Source organism: Aptenodytes patagonicus, chromosome 17 (genome assembly GCF_965638725.1).
Source record: "Aptenodytes patagonicus chromosome 17, bAptPat1.pri.cur, whole genome shotgun sequence".
In the NCBI taxonomy this organism is placed as follows: domain Eukaryota; kingdom Metazoa; phylum Chordata; class Aves; order Sphenisciformes; family Spheniscidae; genus Aptenodytes; species Aptenodytes patagonicus.
The window spans coordinates 536,260-557,406 of NC_134965.1; the positions used below are offsets into that span (position 1 = coordinate 536,260).

Here is a 21,147-nt window from a genome sequence, read left to right on the forward strand (position 1 = left end):
CTCCCGGGGCCGCGGCGGCGGGGGCGGGCCCTGCGGGGCGGGAGGCAGGTTCGGGTGCGCGCGGCGAGGCTCGGCCCGCCGCCCGCCCGGGAGGGGGAGGGGAATCTCCCGCCATTTTTCAATCCTCCCGCCCGGGTCCCGCCGCCGCCGCCGCCGCCGGGGTCGTCGCGCGGATCCGCCGGCTCCGGCCGGGACCCCGCCTCGTCCCGCCATGGCGCCGCTGCTGGGCCGCAAGCCCTTCCCGCTGGCCAAGCCGCTGCCGCCGGGGGAGCCGGGGGAGCGGTTCGTCATCCCCCACACGCAGGAGGCCTTCCGCACCCGCGAGTATCCGCTCGGCCCGGGGGCGCGGGGGGATGGGGACGGGGCGGCGGGGAGGGCTCCTGCGGCGCCGCTGTCACCTGCCGCGGCGGCCGCCCCCGGGCCGAGCGGGCCCGCCGCTGCTGGGCGCGGAACCGGCCTCCGCGGCGGCCCCGGCCCTCCCGCGGGGCGGCCCAGCGCGGGGGGGACGGGACGGCGGGGCAGAACAAAGCGGCAGCGGGGCCGGGAGCGGGGCCGTTCGGTTCCTCCGGCGCCGGGTCCTCGCGGGAAGGGCCCGGCCGCCGGCGGTGCTTCTGCCCGGCCCGTGAGGGGAGCCCGGCCCGTGCCGCCGGGCCCGTGCCGCCGGTTGTTCCCTGACAAGTTTCTGACCCGGTTTGAAACGCGGTTCCAGGGGGATGGAAGGCGAGGCGGGGGGAGCGGGGACAGCAGCTCCGCGGGGCTGAAGCGCTCTGAGGCGGCGCGGCCGTGGAAGGAAACTAACGGGTAAAGGCTGCCGGGAACCGGGAGCTGTCTGCGTGTTCCACGGATGCCGGTAGGCAGGGGGTTGATCAATGCAATTAGCGCAGAAGCAGTTCTCGAGGGGGTCTGAAGTACAAATTTGGGGTGTGTATCCCGTGGGTAAGGGGTGGCATTGGAACTAGAGACTCCCACAAGGAGGAGGATAAAATAGTGACAGAAGCAGCTCGCCCGTGGAGAACCCAGGTTTTCAGTCTGACTGTGAGTATCTTCTTCTGGGCTGCTTTTGCATGAAAAACATTTTTTTTTTCTTTTTTATGATTCCGCGAGAGTCCGCATGTGACAGTCCTTGGGCGGCAGGGCGCAGAGGTGGGCAAGGCAGACAACTGTCACGGAGATGTGCAGCCACAGAGTTACTGTTCAGGCCCCGTGTAGGGCTGGAGGGGCAGGACTTCTGCGCTGTAACCTGCAGACTGCTACTTCAGGAGGCTGGTTTGTCGTTTGTGTTATGAGGATCAAGACGTGAGCAATTGAGGACTGAAGGAAGGACTGGAAGTGAGGCGGAAATGCGTGACTATAGGAATATATGTCGGAGATCTTGGCGGCACGGAAGACAAAGAAACTCCAGAACTTATACAGACCCCTGTATTGGAGAGTGTCTTGTTACTTCAGTATGAAGAACAGCCAGGGAAAGCCCCTAGGAAGGATTAGGTAGCTTTTGAAGAGGATATGCATATATGAGTGCAGATAGGCATTGCTAATGCATTCAGCCCAATAAAATGAGATTGCGTAGAGTGTTAGAGACTTGCTTTTTAACAGTTTTTTAAATTAAAGCATTCGATCTGTGACTCAAAAACCTGCTATTGTGGTGTGTAGAAACTGAAAGTAGCTCAGTCATCCATCTGATCGGTCAGAGACCTGTTCTCTCTCTTTCCCTACCAGGAGCGATCAGTGATCAAAAAGGCAGAGTTTAATCCTAATTACTGCTTTTGTAAAAGAAGATGTGGCTTTAAGGCTTGTCTACCTTGTAGGTACAGCATAGGGGAGTTATGGGGCACCTTCTGAGAGCACCAGTCTGTTGGTATCGCTCTTGTGGATCTGTGAGTAGATGGAGGATGTGTTTCTGCAGACACTTGGATGGTGTTAACATTAAGGAAAAAAAGGGATGGTTTCTCATCCTCAGAGGGGATGGCGTTAGCTGCAGGGTCAGAAGGAAAGAGGAAACCAATGCAGGCACTGAGGTTCTAGAGGGATGCTCTTCTCTTGGAGAAAGTACTGCATGGGATGCGGGGGAGGCAGACAGCCTAGCATGTTCTAGAAGGTTCATCTTGGTGGATAGACGTCATGAAGCTAAAAAGAGAAACTAAGTAATGTTGGGTTTCTGTCTTGCTTTGTTGACTGCGTATAATATAAGCTAGGCAAAAAGTGGAACAGAAAATTGCAAATGAGTCAGTAAGTTGAAGGGAGATGTTACCTAAGGAAGGCTCGGAGGGTTGGTTTTTTTTGTCACTTCTGTTTATCCTAGATAGCGCAGAGGAATGGCTTTTGTGGATGGGAACTGCCTGCAGAGCGGGCGTGTCAAGAGGTACCCGAGTCTTCATCCGGAGCAGCACTTGGTGTCGTTTATGCCAAGGCCTGGCAGAATACGGTCTCCTGAACTTTTCTTTTTCCACGTTGGAAAAATTGTTGATCAGCTCTTCCCCTAAAGGGGGTACAGGTTCTTATACTGCACAGCTACAACTGAGGTGTTTGAAAGACAGAAAAAAACTTTTTTTTTTATTTATTAGGATTTGCAACTGTAGATTGGGTTGAACAAAAAATGGAGATTGGAGTATTGTATATGAGGAGAGACATCTGCCCATGGGTGTGTGTTAAAAAAGTGTCAGAAGCAGTGGACAGAGGGATAGGCTGGTCATCAGAGCTCAGGTGTTTATTTGGGTCTGATATTTCTTTGTAGCTTTATGTGGCTTCCTTCGACTGCCAAATCCCCCAAAAACCTTTTAAGAGAAACCATGCTGTGTAGAGCCCATTGTGTCCTGGTGAAGCCTTGGGCTTCTGGTGTCTGACTCAGAGTCAGCCTTGCTAATTGTGTGGGTGTGGGGATGGGTGGATTGCTGGGCAGTCAGAGGTAGACTCATCCTCGCAGGAGCTCTGCAGGATCTGCTCTGAGATACGTGAGGTGTCAGGCAAATGCTTCATGCGTGGTACGGTCTTGTCCAGTTTGTCACCTGTGCACCTGGTCTGTGGCACAGGTACTGAGCATTTGATGTCTACCAAACACCGAATTTGTTCCCTGGTGAGCAGGTCATCTCTTCCATTAGCGCATGGGACTGCTGCATCGTGTGTTCTGCTATACTGGCTGCGGTTTGGAAAACTGCACTGCCAGCTCCAGAGAGATGCTCGCTTCAGAGGCCTAACCAGCCTGGACTGGCAAGAAGGGACTATTCCAGCCAAAGCTTTCCTTTCATCAGTGTACGGTTTTGGGAAGCTATGTTGCTTTCCTTCCCAGATAAAAGCTTGCTGTCTGTCTTTAGTTAGCGTTTTTGTATGGTAAGCAGCACAGAGAACACGAGGAATCGGGCCGCGTTTGGCATGCAAGTTAAAGGCTGTCGTTCACATCTTCACGTGTGATATCAGCCAGTTAAACTCTGGCTGAAAGATGGCAGCACCAAAGCACGGTTGTGTCACGCTCTGCAGTTCTAGGAAAACTTTGCCACCCACCCAGGGAGTAGTGTCTTACAAATGTACTGACCTTCCTGGTAAGTTTGCCTTCTTAGCTAACACAAGTGGAAACAATTAAGATACTCTAAAGCTATTGTGGAGTTGATAGTCATTTCTGAGAGCGCATCAATAATGCAGGAAGAAGTAAACTTTGTATGCTCTTAATAGTCATCTTGTGCAGTGGTTAGCTTGTTTACTTTTAAACATTTTTCTTTTAAAGGGCCCCTTGTTTTTAATGTAACTTGTTTTCTGCCTTTCAACATTAAGTGGTCTTCAGGGTGATGCAAACAGATGTGATGTATTAACTGTTACGCAGTGGGTAGTCAGCTGTTTATTTAGCTTGTGTGTTATTCATGGCTTTTTGGGGAATGTTCGCAAGTAGCTGGTGTCCAGGGGTTTTTATTTATTATTGTGTTGGGAATTTGCGGCAATGGCAGCTCCAACTGTGTAGAGAGATGGGTTGGTTGTGGCATACCAGTAAGCCCTCACTTGTAGTCTTGAATCAGACCTGCTGAACAGTCTGAAATTTCTTGGGTTTGTTTCCAGCCTGAGTGGAAAGGACAAATAGCGTATGTGTAGTGGAAAGTCTGAGCTATAGTAAACTTTGCAAAAACATCCTCCCGCGTTTTGGCTTTGTGCTGGCCCCAGGATTTCAAAGCAGAACCTCAGGAGCTTATGGCAGAGCACAAAGGCAGGGTGGGCACTGTGGGCACGAGTCTTGAGCGCTGGTTAAGGAATGTGTCCAAGGGTCAGTGTTAGATGAGCTGACCAGCTGTAGGTGGAATTAAATTGCATTTGAGAGGCAGAGCTGAGCTGGACAGAGAAATTGCTATACCTGCCGCTTTTAAATTCAGTGTTGATCTGAAAAATATGGGTCTTGATATGGTGCAATTAAGCTTGTTGTCATAGGTGTTATAAGGAGGGGAAAATTCTTGGGGAAAATTCTTGGGGAAAATTCTCGTGGATCTTCCTGTCAATATGGGAAATGGTGTTAGGAAAAAACATAGCCTTCAGTTATTTTTCAACTGGAGATCAGCTCCCTTGCTCTCCTTGCTGGAAGGAAAGGAATCTCCTCACAGGTCTAGAGAGAAGAAAGTTGATAAATGTAGGAGGGAAGTAGGCCATAATTTTATTTCCCAGACATATCTCAAATTTGTTTATAGTTAGACTATTGAAGGTTTATTAAGGCAATGTCCTGAACCCTTGAGAAGTGTGTCTTTCCTTTAGCATTTGTGTTATGGCAGCTGCAAGTCCTTCGTATCTAGGTGGTGTCCACAGACGTGCAGAAGGAAAGCCCAGGGGAGAGTGAAGGTCGGGTTGCTGAATGAAGCTGAAGACCGCTGTTGCTTGTATGTGTAGGCTCCTGTCTACTGTGAGGATCGAATCTGCTTTTTAAGTCGTCTTTTTGTGGGAAAGACACAGGAAGGAATAGTGTTATGGTTGCAGTTTAGTCATTGTTAAAGTGGTTAACTGCTGAAAATACAAGGAGGACTCCTGGTTTCTTGTTTGAGGACTCCTGGTTTCTTGTTTGAGGACTCCTGGTTTCTTGTTTGAGGACTCCTGGTTTCTTGTTTGAGGACTCCTGGTTTCTTGTTTGATTTCCCCCCCGCCCCCAGCTCAGTATCACTACAAAGATTTGTTAAAATCACACTTCTGGTCTGGTCGGTGGTGCTGGGCAGATGAGTTCCTCTGTAAGCTGTGGTTACTCCTTGCCACTGCCCCATCACAGCAACGGCGCTTCCTGCCACTGCCCTGTAGCACTTCTCATTTCTATGGAAACTTAAGCATCTTTGAAACCTCAGGGAGGGGTAAGAATTGGCCAGAGGGCTCAAAACTTAGTGGGGTGATGACTTGTCAGATGGCTGTTCATCCACTGAAGAGTAGGAGATTCCACAAGCAGGGTAAGCTGGGGAACCGCATGATTTCTCCTTGGTTTTAAGACCTGCTCCGGGCAGAGGGAATACTGACAGGAGTGGCAGCCTCCTCTGGAGGTGGCTCTGTTCCTGCTTATATTCTTGCATAGCACCAGTTGCTGTGGCTGTAAGATACCTGTGTATCAACATCCACGGTGCAGCTTCTGTACCTTGTTGTGCTTTACCTTGGGGCTGTGAAGAAAAGTCCAAGAAAATTGGCTTTGTTGGAGTTGTCATTTGGCTTCCTAATAGGAATCTTAAAAAAATAATAATAATTAAAAAAATAGGTTAGTTGCACTAAAATTTTCTTGAAAGACAAAGCACATGCAGGATACGATGAGCGGTTTGCTGTGGCTGGTGGCTCTGCCTTCGCAGGAGCGTGGAGCAATCTGCTTGTTCCCACAGAGACTCTCATAATTAGCACTTGTGCTGCAGCGGGCTGAGCCGCTGTAGTTGTTACAAGTATGCTTTGTACTCTGTGCTTGCTTTTCTGCTGGAGAGCATGCTGAAGGAGAAGGGAAAGATGCTCTTCTTGCCTCTCTCATAATTTGTCCACTTAAATTACCATCGGTAAGCATATGGCAACTTAAGCAGGCTGCCACGGGGTAAGTTGGTATGGATTTACACTGTGCTAGCTTTTCTGATAATTGTGCCTGTACATGTTCTATCCATAAAAAGTATGAAGTAGCTTATATCTGTTTACACTGACAGTTAATTACTGCTTAGGTGGAACGGGTAGAGCATAGCCACAGATGCTTACAACAGAGTAGCTAATGCTGTAATTCATAATGCTGTCTGCACCACGGTGACTTGCCTGTGCACCCATTAATCCTAACGGCCAGAATAACTTAACCTTGAGGCTGGTTGTGATACGGGAAGCAGGTGATGTAGTTGGTGAGAAAGATCCTCACGTGCTAACACAGGAGGCTGCTCTTGTTGGAAACCAAAGGAAAGGCGGCCTTTCTAGTGATTTCAGTTCCAAAGCTTTTAGGTTTTTTCCTCAAAAGATTGGGGGTACTGGGTAGACAGGTAATTTGCATCTAGAGTTTGTAACACCATCCTAAGGCAGTAGTAGTAGTAGTTCCCCAACAGCTATTGTCGGGCATTTGGCGGCAGTCCATGCCATGTCTCCTGCACGTGCATGTGACATTGTGCTGTTTTCCAGTGAATCAGACTGGAAAAGCTGAAAAGTCACGTAGCAATGCCATGAAACATTCGGCCATATGTATTCCCCTTGTGCAGTTCAGCTGAACTGGTGGTGGTGTGGCACCGTCTGCATGCCAGTGCCGAACAGGACGGGCATTTCAGCTGCAGAAAGCTCCGGTGCATCCTGGTCTGAAACCTACTGGATTTAACACAGCATCTCCGTGGTAGACACAGGGTCGAACTGTACTGTAGCGATCTTCAGCCTTTGTGCACTCCAATAGTAAGGGTTTAATTGAATGTGATTGTCTTGTGCTACTGTGATTATGCTCTCCACTGCATAAATCCTGTTTTCCTGAGCTGCCGCTTCTGCAGAGAGTACGAAGCACGTTTAGAGAGGTACAGCGAACGCATATGGACGTGCAAAAGCACAGGAAGCAGCCAGCTGACGCACAAAGAGGCTTGGGAGGAGGAGCAGGAAGTTGCTGAGCTGTAAGTACCAGTGAAGAAATTGGTATGTGTCTGTCTGTAGGCATCGGGGGCAGAAGAGTGGACTTGGGAATGATATGTGATTGCTAGTTTATGAGGTGAGATAAGTAGCTTTTTACTGGCTGTAAGTAGATCTGGGGATTCTGGAGTTGAAAGCAAATTAAGTCCAAATTTGATGCCATCACTAATGCAGTTGAGTAATGTACTTATTTAGTGCTGTATCTTGCTATTACTTGAACCAAAATAGTTCAGCATATGGTACTTGGCATATTTTAAAGCCCCTTGAGTAATGGGAATTTTTCAGAGGGGAAAAAAATAAATCTTGAAGGAGCTAAAGTAAAAATACAGTAGAAAGAGGCTGTTGAAGTGTTTCACATCAGCCAGGTCCACAGCTGTAATTTTTTTCCCAGATCTGCATTGGAATCAGTTGTTGTACTAAATAAAAAAAATTATTTTGGAGTGAGATTTTGGGGGATCTGCTCTACTTGAAACAATAAAGAACAAAGGGAAACCAGCAAGAGTCATTACTCAGTTCAGGCCACCAGTGTTCTTCCAGGCTGCCGTGTCCCTGACCTCCCCCTCTAGCACACAGCACAGGCCCCGAATCCTTGGTTGAGATCCAGCATCACCCTTGCCGTAGAAGGGAATTTTCTGTAAAGGTGCGAGTCCTTGGCTCAACCGACATATATAACTTACTTCGTGATTACCAAATTGTAGGAATTACGCCAAACAAATGGCATGTTTCTCTGTTCTGTGAACTGATGACTTGGACTTCTGTGACTTTTTTTTCCTGGATTTAAACTGGGAAGATTGTCAGCAGTACTACATAAGAGGTGAAGTTTTCTGCTGCCTCTCTTCAATGAAGAATCCACGTTTCTGATTCATTGGCAGAAGTGTTAATAGCCTTAGCCTAAGGAGGAATTCCCCATCGTTTGAGGTTAATCACATCCTTAATTGCATCCTTAAAGGCAACAAATAAGAAACGTATTTGCTAATGGTCCTAATTTCTGTGAGGGTTGAAGTACTGTCTTCAGTCAGTACTTCACACTCCCTAGTGTTCTTGTTGGAGAGGAGGGTGCAGGGCCAGCTCCATAAACTTAGAATCCTGAGTCAAAAAACACTGGTCTAGTGTTGCTTACTTTTGGTTGACAATGTTGGATTGGTTGGCCACTTCTGAAAACATTAAGAAATGTAAATTAAATATAAATGGAAGATTTCTCAATAACAAATATAGCTATAGTCTCTCTAAATGTGGGAAAAAAAGACTGTGAAATGAGATTTTGGTCTTGTCTCTTTGAAACGGGATTAAAAGCTTCCAAGGCAGTTTGCTGGCTGCTTTAATACCTGACACTAGTCCGAATAAAAAAAGTTCATTTAGGCAGTTTGCTGAAGGGACCATTTTGTTCATGGCAGTTGTAGAACAGCAAATATAGCTGAGGGTTGTCAGCAATGGATCCCTGAGTCTGGGAAGCTGAAAGGGTTTTGGAAAAATGGAGTATTTTGTTCCTCCTTACAGTAACTTGAAACGGACTTTCCTTTTTAGCCAGAAAGCTTTATGCAATATATTTCTTAGTACTCCTATCAGCTAACTGACCTGATCTTTTAGAAAGGAAATCAAGTCAAGTAAATTTGTGACAGTCCTTTCTCTCTGAATGAAAAAGTTTGAAGATCATGACATGGTGAAACACACAAAATATTTTTTTCTGGAAAGATAATTTGATTGTGTCAGCCTGCCTCTATCATCTTTACTGTTGTGTTAGCAGTCTGTTTGGGAAGAAAGAAATGCTAAATGTTCATCAGCATCGTGTTACTGTTGGAAGCAAAAATTTTAAAGAAACAAGCCCCAGAATAATGACATGATCTTGGTATATATTTAACATTTAATAGAGAGGCAGTAATAACCAGCGAGAAAGGGTTCACCGTCAGCGCTGCTCTTCCAGAATGCTTTATGGTGTTCCTTCTGGGAAGGACAAGTACAATTTGTATTGTCATGCCAATTAACACTTTGGGGGGGTGCTGGGGGGAGGGCAGCAAAAAGCCCTTGGATGTTTGCATGCTAATGTGGCATCTGCCCCAAACATTGTCCTGGCTGTTAATGTTCCCGGAATTGCGAAATGGGAGGCTACTTTGCATTTTGGCTTTTATTCCCTGAATAATGAGAACTTATGTGCTTGCTCAGCTTGAAGGAGGAGTTCCCCATCTGGTATGAGAAACTGGTACTGGAAATAGTCCACCACAACACTGTATCTTTGGAAAAGTTGGTGGATGCAGCTTGGCTGGAGATCATGACCAAATTTGCGGTGGGAGAAGAGTGTGACTTTGAGGTAAGGATCTAATTTTCCATTTTGTCCCATGCTTTTGCACAGAGCTAATTTTGGATACCTAAAGGCAGGAGATGGGAAAAATATGTTAGCCACTTACATTATCGGAAAGATGGTGAGAATTTCTTTTCTATAGAATCCCAGTGACAGCATCTGCTTTTGAATGCAAAATGGTTCCATAAGCAGAAGCACGTGGATGACCCATACTGATGGCGAGAGAAAAATGACTGATCTATGTGTGTGCATGGGGAAGTAGACATAGATTTGTTACACTGCTTAAATATGTGATGGTCTGTCTATATATTTAAATATATATAAAAATACATATTTTGATTATGTATAATGTGCTGTAATCTTTCAACCTAACATGTTCCCAGAAGGAGTGGTAGTCTTAAACTAATGCAGCTTGAAGTCAACTGCTTACAAATCTCTAACAATGCTCTAATGATTAGAAAATGCCCTCCAAAACTGGGAATGACGGGGAAAACTCAAACTTGTTAAAAATAAGGGAAAGTTATAAAATGTTCTCTGTTAGGAATCTGTTTAGGACATATTCTCTCAACTGGGGCTGCTGAGAGAGCATGCTTGCGCCTTGCACACACACTCTTTCCTTAGGCTGAGAAAGCAGCATTATTAAACACTGGAAAAACTTGTGGGTTGGCAGTTCTCTCTTTCTTAGCATTTTGTACAGAACTTCCAGGTAGGAGTAGTAGAAAGAAATCCTGTAATTGTTTCATGAGAGGGATCATGAGCTTCTCTCAAGGAGGATGTCAATTAAGTGTTTTGCCAAACTACTGTTTGTAGGTCTTCTTAGCTGCTTTTTGTCCTTCCTCGTAGCGTTAAAGCTCATTAGTTCATGTGTCTTGCTCAGGTTCAGTTTTCATCAATATTTCCGTGCAGGTTGGTAAGGAGAAAATACTGCCTGTGAAAGTTGTGAAAATACATCCCCTGGAGAAAGTTGATAAAGAGGCCTCGGAAAAGAAATCTGACGGAGCCTGTGATTCCCCATCCAGCGACAAGGAGAACTCCAGCCAGGCAGCCCAGGACAACCAGAAGGAAGCTATCCTGAAGGAGGATGACAACAGGAGGGAAAGTATGAGTAAGTAGTAAGACAGCATGCCAGTAGGTAGCACCTGGAAGTGAGTATTTGAATTTATGTACGTCTTGGGCCTGGGCTGTGAATGTTGTACGCGATGTTTAAACAGTGTTATGTAACGAATATCCTGAAATTGTCACTGTTAGTGGTGCATCTTTGGTGGCATCAGTGCTGTTGGCTTTCAACTGTTCTTGCCTGTTTTAAAGCAGAAAATGTGCGGTCATTCTAAGTGTAGTAACGAAAGCTATGCATGAAACGTATAAGCTTCGAAAATATAAGAAGTGTATTTAAAAAAAAAAGGGGGAGGGGAACAGCAAAGGTTCATGCAGAATCGTAAAGTTCTGCTGTGATGTTCATCATCAGAACAAACATCTCTAGTTCTAAAGCCTGTTGTTCTGCAGTCAGAGACAATTCTCTCTAATTCTCTTTCATGTCCCCAGTTGACATAGAAAAATAAGGGTTTTTTTATTTTGGTTTATCTCCTTTCCAGTTTTCAAATGCTGAGACAAAATTCATGCAGGAAAAATGCATATTAATTTTTTTTTCTAAGGATTCAAAATAAAGCATGCTTTGAAACATTGTTCCCCTCTTTCATATCTGTTCCTCCTTGCTGCAGAACTAAACAGTGGATGTCCAAGGCTTTTCTTGACTCTGAGAAGGTACTGTTGAAAGAGAAAAAAAAAAAAAATTAGTTTCATGTCCTGTGTAACTTCTTAAAAATGGAATTAGAAGATTCTTTAAAAGAGATTTCAAAAAGTGTTTTAAAACAAACAAACAAAAAAACCAACCCCAGAGCATACCTCTAATCTGGATAGCTTAATTTTAAAAGCACATAAATGTAATAAACTGTTTACATTTGTAAATAGCTACCCCAACATCTGGGGAAGGTGTACATAACCACCTCTAATATGGAGAAGAGGAAACTCTGAAAACAGCCCAGCAAGCTAATAGCAAAGTCAGGAGTGCAAAACAAGTTCTACCAAGCTCTGGTCCCAAGCTTAATAATAGTCAAATGTTTCTGATTGGTACTGGAAAAAGTTATGAGCTGTTTTGATTTCACTGCAGTGTTTTGTATAACCAGGAAGGAAAAAAAAAGTGTTGCAGAAATGATCTGGCCTTATACTCATCCCTTGAAACAGTGGTAGTGCTTGGAGGGGGACTAATGCATGTTTGAGTGGCTGGTTTTGGGTTTTTTTTTAATTGAGTGGTAGTTCTCTCAAACTACCTCATAAAAGGTGTGGGAAATACCTTTTACTTCAAAAATGCTCATGGACCAAGTTCACAGCAGCATTTTTGGGCTTGGGTGTTTCATAAAGTCTACCATAATATTTTGTTCATTGGTGTGCAGTATTCTAACCAGCTGTGTTCAGCTGAGCTCTTACTGACATTGCCAGTACAGCGCTCCGAGATTGGAAGAATACTGCAGGAATGGGGATTCCTGCGCCTTTTTCAGTCTGACTCAGCCGATTATCTGACCTGTGTTTAGTCGCCTCTATAGACTGGGACTGTCCTACTCTTTCTGTAAAAGATGAACCTCAACATTTTCAAATCAGAGATGCTAGCAGAGTCATAATATAATCAGTGAAAGCAGTAAGTACTCATTAGAATCATAGAATAGTTTGGGTTGGAAGGGACCTCTAAAGGTCATCTAATCCAACCCCCCTGCCGTGGGCAGGGACATCTTCAACTAGATCCAGGTTGCTCATTCTTTTAACTCTTCTCCTTGTACATATGCATTTATTAAAAGGATATTTTATTGCTAATGCTTTTATATTCTGGGTTATAATAGAGCATAGGTTCATAGTAAACTCGTTACTGAATCTATATTCCAGAGTCCATTAAAATCACTACGTAGCATTTGTTACATTTGTACAGCATACTACAGAAGTAGTAAAGACTTGTTTTCATTTAGTGGGTTCAGGCCCTGAGCTGCACCTGCAGGAGGCTGTGTACAGTATCTGGAGGTACCTAGCCACGCTTAGGCTGACTTTTTCTTTCTAATAATTTGCATACTTGACCACTGGTAATGTGGGTTGAGGTCACTACACAAGAGTGAGCATTTAGAAGCAATAACAGACTCTGCATAACCGTGTGTGACGTAAGAGCTGTATCTTTCTGTGCACACACGAGGGGGCAGAGTTAACCTTAGCATTTTTACGAATACTTATGTCAAACTTGCTGATTTTGTTGGAGGAAAAAAGGGGCAGAGAAAGAGAGCTTCATTCTCTCTGGTTAGGAGTCTACTGTGCCTCAGAAGCTAAAAATAAGGCTTTATACCAGCTTTATTGCGTCATACGTGCAGTATGAAGCGGCTTTGTATTTTTAGTTGCTTAGGGAGTGAACTCTGGAAAATCTGCAGAAGTGAGAGGAAAGGCTAGTTTTTCCTGAAAATGGATGATGAACTACTGAAGGCAGGTTCTGCAGCTTTTGAGCTGTACTTGGAACTAATACTGCTTTGGAAAATCCAAAATAAGTGGTGAATAGAAGGAGACAACAGCATGGATGCTTTATGAGGTTCCAGTAGCGTAGTAAATGTAAATTTTATTACAGTACAATGCAACAACAAATGAAGTATGCTTTTTGTAAAATATCTTTAGGAAGGAATGTATAGTGATTTCTTCCCCACCCCTTAGTATCCAGGTGCTGCTTGATGGAATTCAGTGTAGTCATCCCTATTTCTAGAATCTAGAAAGTAAATCACAAAAGGAGATGTCGCTTACAGGCCTGTTTCAGAAGCAGCAGTGTAACAGAGTCCTTCAAAGTCAGAGCCAGGACTAAGCAACACATTGTTATTTCTTAAATATAAATGTGCTACGTGTGGTATGCACATCCAGCAAAGATAACATTCAGACACTTAAAAGACATTGAGGCAGATCTCTGAAAGCAGGTCTGTTACAGAGCTTGAAGTGTCTTGTATGTGATTTCCATTGTGCTGTTGAGCAGAAAAACATAGTTCAGTATTTGTGAACTTACCAAGATTTTTTTAATACAAATGTGGAACCAAAGCAGGCAAAAGTTACGTCTCAGCCTGACGTGCAATGAGAGGATTAGTCTCCTTTCACACATACTATCACTGTTACGAAATTCAGGGGTTTTATTTTAAAGAAAAGCTTCTATAATGAGTGATGCTTGGTGCAGAGGATTCTACATTGCATTATCTGAAATGTAGCACAAATGTGGGAAGTAGCTGCACATTTATGTATATGGTGCAGTGAGCCCATAGCATCTGCGATCTGTTCCCTAGCCAAGGTGACTGATTTTGGAAGGCAGGGGGGCGGGGGCGCAGAACTTGGTTTTATAACATGTGAGCTATAATGCTGCTGAAGCTTAAATGCTATAGGGCTTACAATGTGACAATTTTAAATATATATGTATATATTCAAAAGTCTGACTTAGGTCTAGCATCTACTTGTATTCTGCGTATACTTAGTAGATAATTATTCTCATCTGTCATGCTTGCTTTATTGTTTTCTTTGAGTCATAACCACAAACATAAAAACATTTGGGGATCGCTTTCTTCAGTAAGCTTGGATTTTGTCTTAATTGATTAACATTCGCAACCGGAATATAGAAATAATAGACTCAACACCAGCTGGCAAGAAGATGTGATGCCTTTGTACTCTTTCAGTTACATCTCTTGAGAATAAAAAGACTGGTATGCTTAAAATCTCCAGCTAAGCTAGCCCATACACATAGGGCTTATAACTGTAAAACGCTTAATGGCCACCAAAGTTAAATGATTTTAAAAGTTACTTTAATTTAGAGTCAGTAATCCCTGCAGTAGAATTATTTCAAATGTGTCACGGCAGAGACAGCTAGGGCTCTCGGCAGGAGCTCCCTAAGCAGGTTACTGGTTAGGTTATGAAACCTGTCTCCACTTCATGAATTTTATAGACATTTTCTCCCATTGCATAGGTAGTTGCAGCTTACTGTCTGTGGAGAGATGGGTTTAAATACTGCAAGTGGTCCTTTATACTCCTTGAAGATAGGTGTTACCTCCTACTTGAGAGCTGTTTAGGGACTCCATTGCCAGCCTGCATCTTCAGGATATTTCTAAAATCTGATTTGAGACTTTTTTCCTGATGTTCTAGTTTAACCAAACACTGTATAGATAGCAAGGGGTGGGGTGCCCAGTCCAGCGATGGTCTGGATTCTTTAACTTTTTTTTTTTTTTTTTTTTTTTTTTTTTGACTCTAATACTAAGACACTTAATGTCTTACCTTGCTTTATCAGACGATCGAGCACGTAGGTCTCCTCGGAAGCTTCCCACTTCTTTGAAGAAGGAAGAAAGGAAGTGGGTTCCACCTAAATTCCTGCCACACAAGTATGATGTCAAGCTGAAAAATGAAGATAAGGTGAGTTGTCTGCTTGAATCCTTTCTATTATAACATGAATATGCAAGTTTAATTAAATAATCACTATCAGTGTGTCTGTACAGCACAATGTAGTACTTTCTGCCAGAGTCATGGTATTAGAAGCAGGATGGCTGTAGCTGCCTGTGAGGCTGACTAGCCTGGCTTTTTCTATATATAATTGGGGTTTGTGCATGGAGACACCTGACAATTCCCTGATACCACACGCTGCTACAGTAGCTTTAGAGTGATTGCTGTTAACTGGCTAATCTCTGGTCAGGCAGTTAATGAAACTTGGTCAGAGGTAGACTAGTTAAATCATAAGCGGCAGTTGCTGCTCTTGTTCTAACTGAGCTCCTCTGAGAGTCGTAGGTAGCTGCGCTTCAGGAAGCTCGGTGTAGCTGCAGTGCTGCTGTGTGCTTTTTGTCATCTGTTTGCTAATTTGACAAGAGAGGCAGTGCTGACCTCAGTTTAATGAGTACCACTTGCAGAGTTACTCCTCTGGTCTCAGGAAAAAAATCAAAACAAAATAAACATTAGTACGTAAAAGCTTTTAAGTTAGTAGCAAGCACAAGCCAAAGGAAGGTCAGAGATAAAGCAGTGGGCTTTGGCAAGAAATCTGCAACATAAACTAACGTGTTTTACTTTTTTGGCTAACTGAATCTCCCACCAATCTCTATTGTGCATCTCAGTTCTGCAAGTTCTGTTTGGTTTGGTTTGAGTCTTTGCAAGAGAGCTTTGAAAGAGCGAAGAGTTTGTGGGCATGAAGCAGTACAATGGTCCTTGCTCCTTTTAGCCACATATGTATTTATAATGTGATTAGATGTTAAATGTTAACAGTCTGTCTGTTTGTTATCTCCAAGATCATCAGCAACGTACCAGCAGACAGCTTAGTCCGTACAGAGCGTCCTCCCAACAAGGAGATCCTGAGGTACTTCATCCGTCATAATGCGCTACGGGCCGGCACGTGTGAGAATGCCCCGTGGGTAGTGGAGGATGAGTTAGTGAAGAAATACTCTCTCCCCAGTAAATTTAGTGACTTCTTGCTTGACCCACATAAGGTAAGAATTCCTAAAAGTACCTCCTTTGCTTTCTCACCCATTCCCTGCCCTTAAACAGTCTTTGGCAGAGACTTCAGTGTGCCAGTTGCATCAGCTTAGAGAGATGCAGAGCAGGAAGGCCCGCTCTTTTGAAGATTGACCCTTTGTGAGGTGACGCAGCATGAATGTCTGAAACGGTGGTCTACTTTGAAAATTTGAGGTGTAACTGCCTTTTCTTGATTATTATTTTTTTTTTCCCCAATAGTTTGCATTACTTGTCTGCAAGTAAAGACATGATTTCCTGGTGTAAGACAAATGGAAGAGCTATAGCCCTTACCTGGTAATGTCAGTTATTGGGCCCTTTTCATGGTTACAGTGCAAGAGCTGGATGTGTTTGATTTCATGATGCTTGGTTCTTGTATGGTGCTGGATTGAATGATGGTAGATACCACAAGTTTTGTACTGAATACTCTAAGTAGTAGGGATGGGTTTTTTCCCAGCCCTCTGTAATGACCAGCCAAATATACTGTTGACCAAGTAAATGCCATATCATGAAATCTGCTGTTTTAAAATCCATCTTTGGGTGTAGAAAGCACTACTTTGTTCATTTAGTAAACTCACTTTTTCATGGACTCGGTCTTTTTCAAGTGTTGTTCTAAAACTAGCAGAGAATTATTTGCTATATCCCATTTTCCTCATCAGGAGGAGAACACCCTTTTCTAGCAAGCTTCTATGGACTCTTCTGGACGCTTGTAGATTTGCTTAAAGGGAAAAATAAATTCTTCATATTTGAGCTGTGTTTACCCTTGCTGTAGTATTGGGGGGTCACTGCCTTAATAGAAATTAAAGTATTTGCTGGTGGTGTACAAATTCTTTTATTCAGCACACTGATGGATGGAGGCGTACCCTTAGTGTAATTAAAAATACACAACTATAACATCTTTGGTTTGACTTACAGAAGTCCTTAGCTTTATGTTTAGGGATGGTGCTTTCCGTAGTGTCTCTCCCACTTGGCATAGAGATTGAATTTATGTTGAGTTTTTAAATTTTGAGAAGTGGCTGGAGAATTTATTAATCCAGACTTAGTGTTCTGACAAAATAACTTTGTATAAGTGGCAGTTGGATATACTGTATAAGTTGTAGATCTAATATTTGTGAATTTGTGATTATCATGATTCATATCAATGCTGGATGCTTTTGGCTTAGGTAGTTCTCTTCAGCAAAAATTTCAACACAGAATTTTTGTAGAATGAAGTTATGCAGACACTGGATTCGGTGATCGTGCAGTCTTCAGTAAAAATGTCTCTAATGGGCTAATGAGGGCTCTTAAACTAAAGCCTTCAAGAGTGAACATCCATGAGCCAGAAAATCTGAATATTCCTATAGTCTTAACTTGATCACGTTTGTGTATGTCCTTAAATAAATGCTTCTTAGATGCTTGCAGCTTTTGCTGTGCTTACCGCTGTGGAATTTTTTATTGCTAAGGAATCTCAAATTTTCAGCCCCTGTTTTCTGGTAATTTTATCCATAACCTAAAGGTTACATCCTGGTGTTTTATTTTTCACTTCTTGAAATATATTAGTATTCTGGGTGCATCCTGAAACTGAATTTGAGATGCTGAGATAGTCCTGAAATCAGTCTCTCTTTGGCTCTGGGTTAAACTGTTCTGTGCTAAAAGTATGCTGTCAGGTAGGTTAGTTCAGCAGCTTAAAAACAGTCAGATATTCAATCACATTACTTCAGAATTGAATCCTGTCTCACCTTCATTCCAGATGCTTTCAGGCAGTTCAGAAACCAGTCTCTGAACCCCTGTCACCCATCACTTCTGTGCTCCTTCAGTTTTGCTCTGGGTGGTGAGCGGGGTGGGGTCCAGGACTGACCCACTAAGAAGTCTCTGAGCAGAGGAACAGTTTTTGAAATTAATTTTCAGGCAAACCCCCTCCCCACAACCTTTTAAGCAGAAACGAAGTGGTTTTATGTAATGTAGTAGGAAACACTTAAAATTCTTTGCAGTGTTTCATTTTATAAACTTAAATGTGAACTTTCTGGAATGAGCTAATGACCTCGTAACCAATGTAGTGACTACAGTGCAGAATACTGAAAGCTATTGCAGAAGTCTGTTACCCTTAACGTATTGAGTACTCCTTGTTCATTGGAAAAATACATTAAAAATAAACATAGGCAAAAATAATTGACAGAAAAGGATCTAGATAACCCTTATTTACCTTTAAATATTAATATAAAATCATTCTTTCTTTAATTTTAGTATATGACTCTCAACCCCTCAACCAAGAGGAAGAGCTCTCGATCACCTGACAGAAAGCCTTCTAAGAAATCCAAAGCTGATGGATCATCCCTGGGCCAGCCACTGAGCCCTACTCTGTGGTGCCACGTGCATTTGGAGAAATCTATTATTGGCTCTCCACTGAAGGTGAAAAACTCTAAGAATTCAAAATGTCCTAAAGAGGAGCTGGAAGAGGTGATGAAAATCGTGTCACCTGCTAAACTTGGTTCTAACTTTCACATTCCAAAGAGGAGCCGACTGGGGAAGGGCAGCAACAAATCCTTGGACAAAAAGCAAAGAGGCAAAAGGGTTCTGAATGGACAGAAGTCATCGGGGAAATCAAAGTCTCCTAGGAAAGGCTTGAAGACCCCTAAGATGAAAATGAAACAAATGACACTACTGGACATGGCTAAAGGTACCACTAAGGTGTCCAGGGCTCCCAGGAATTCTGGAGGCACCCCTAGGTCTTCCAGCAAACCCCAGAAACATCTGCCTCCTGCGGCACTCCATCTCATTGCCTATTACAAAGAAAACAAAGACCGGGAAGACAAAAAAAGTGCCCTTTCCTGCATCATCTCCAAAACAGCTAGGTTACTCTCAAATGAGGATCGTGCCCGTCTCCCTGAGGATTTGCGAGGGTTAGTACAGAAACGCTACGAGCTTCTAGAGCACAGGAAGAAATGGGCCACGATGACAGAGGAACAGCGAAAGGAGTATATGAAGAAGAAAAGGGAGAAGCTGAAAGAGAAACTGAAGGAGAGAGCAAAGGAGCGGAAGGAGAAGGAGATGAAGGAAAAACTGGAAAAACAGAAAAGATATGAGGACCAAGATCTTAAAGGGAAGACCTTGCCTACTTTTAAACTGGTTGATACTCCAGAAGGACTTCCTAATACGCTCTTTGGGGATGTTGCCATGGTGGTGGAGTTCCTGAGCTGTTACTCAGGGTTATTGATGCCAGATGCTCAATATCCCATTACAGCAGTTTCCCTGATGGAAGCACTTTGCGCAGAAAAAGGAGGCTTCCTTTATTTGAACCGAGTACTGGTCATTCTCTTGCAGACCCTGCTGCAGGATGAAATCGCTGAAGATTATGCTGAGCTGGGAATGAAGCTTTCTGAAATACCACTTACTTTGCATTCTGCTTCTGAGTTGGTTCGCCTATGCCTACGCAAGTCAGATGTGCAAGAGGAAAGTGAGGTCTCAGATAATGTAGATGAAAGCAAGGATTCGGCAGCTTTTGAGGATAATGAAGTACAGGATGAGTTTTTGGAGAAACTGGAGACATCAGAGTTCTTTGAGTTGACTCCTGAAGAGAAATTGCGGATACTTGGAGCGCTGTGCCACCGGATTCTAATGACGTACTCCGTGCAGGACCATGTGGAGGCCAAGCAGCAGACGTCAGCTGAGCTGTGGAAGGAGCGCCTAGCTATCTTGAAGGAAGAAAATGACAAGAAGAGAGCAGAAAAACAGAAGCGAAAAGAAATGGTGGCCAAGAACAAGGAGAACGGGAAAGATGAGAATGTGATGGGAAGAAATGAAAAGAAAAAAAACGAGATGATGAAAATAGAGCACCGGGTAGAAATAGAAGCTGATGATATGATCAGTGCTGTGAAGAGCAGGCGCCTTCTTGCCATCCAAGCCAAGAAAGAGAGGGAGCAACAAGAAATACAAATGAGAGGTAAGAAAAATACCAGGAGAGTAGAGTGTTTGTGGGTTGTGGAGTAGAAGGGAATAAGTTAATGGCAAAATTGACAGCCTATTTTCAAAAGCATTACCCAGTTTTAAAACCAGGGATTTACTCACTGGAGAAGTGTAATTCAGCTGCTATGGTTCCTATGGCAGCTCAAAATCTGGAATGTTAAGAAAAAGCAATAACTGCTTCTAGATTTTTATCTGTGGGCATCTTTTGTTCAGTACCTTTCTAATTCTGTCAGGCCCAGGAAGGTTGGAGAACAGAAAATCTGTTTTGGGAACAGAAAACAAAAAAATATCTTTGTCTGCGTCCAGACATCTTCCAGCTCTTATGTACAGAGGAGATAACTTCCTGCCTAAAAGCTAGTTCCTACAGCTGCTGCTGGCCTTGCTGCCATGCACATTGTCAGGTTGATGCTAGCTGCCCTTCTCCCAGGTAAGGATTTAGGCAACAGATTTCAGTTTACAGTTTATCACTTTAAAGAATTAGTTATGGCGTTGTATAAATATAAACTATCCACTCAAACCTCTATAATCACGAGTTGCAATACCAAACTTTGTATGCCTCTGTGTAAGTAGTGCTTTTTGCTAAGGAGTATGGAATATGAAGAGAAAAATACTTCGGAATTACACTTCAGGGATTTTTTTGGTTGTAAATGTGGGTACTGGGCAGATGGAAGTGGACAGCATAGCTCATCTGGGTTGTTATTTCCCTTCTGAAACAGTTGAGGGACAAGCATCCCGCATGCAGCCTGGCTTATGTGCCTTAGCTGGAATCTGGGAGTATCTGTTCTAGGAGACCAAGAATAGGTAAATAATGTGGAACACCCTGAGGCTCCTAAGGAAGTAGACTGGATACAACCATGCCTCACATTGAAAGGAAATAGACCTTTCAGATCTTCTGTTAAGAGCTGCGAGTCTGAGTATCGATAAACTGCTGAAGATCTGGAGGGCTGTCCTACTTCTCCAGAAAAACAAAATACCAAATATCTAATGTGCTGTAGCTCAATGGCGTCTTGGCCCCAATTCTTATAGTGTTCCAGTTGTTTGACAGCAAGGTCAAGTTCATGATAAGATTTTACTGCAAAATTAAATAGTTTGGACACTACTCCTTCTTGTTGTTCTCACTTGATAGTTTGTGCTAGTTATATATGAAAAAAAGCAATATTACATTGATGGAGATAAGAATCATTTGGCTTGCATGCTGGGGAAGTTTAAGTCATTCTTTTGGACTCCACAAGGAAAACTAGGTCTCTCTGGCGGGGAAGGAAGGATCAAGCCTTTCATTAAGGTTTGAATTCGTATTGCTTCCTTTCCCCATA

General features: G+C 43.5%; 1 protein-coding gene across 1 annotated transcript in view; it reads left to right on the top strand.

The window, feature by feature from the left end:
• The first annotated feature begins 211 nt into the window (after positions 1-211).
• BAZ1B (bromodomain adjacent to zinc finger domain 1B) overlaps positions 212-21,147 on the top strand; it is a 51,452-nt gene continuing 30,516 nt past the window's right edge. The window contains exons 1-7 of the mRNA XM_076354882.1: positions 212-324; positions 6,927-7,043; positions 9,220-9,364; positions 10,262-10,460; positions 14,691-14,812; positions 15,673-15,870; positions 18,116-19,811. Of these exons, the coding sequence (XP_076210997.1) occupies positions 212-324; positions 6,927-7,043; positions 9,220-9,364; positions 10,262-10,460; positions 14,691-14,812; positions 15,673-15,870; positions 18,116-19,811 (2,590 nt within the window). The remainder of the gene's footprint in view (positions 325-6,926; positions 7,044-9,219; positions 9,365-10,261; positions 10,461-14,690; positions 14,813-15,672; positions 15,871-18,115; positions 19,812-21,147) is intronic.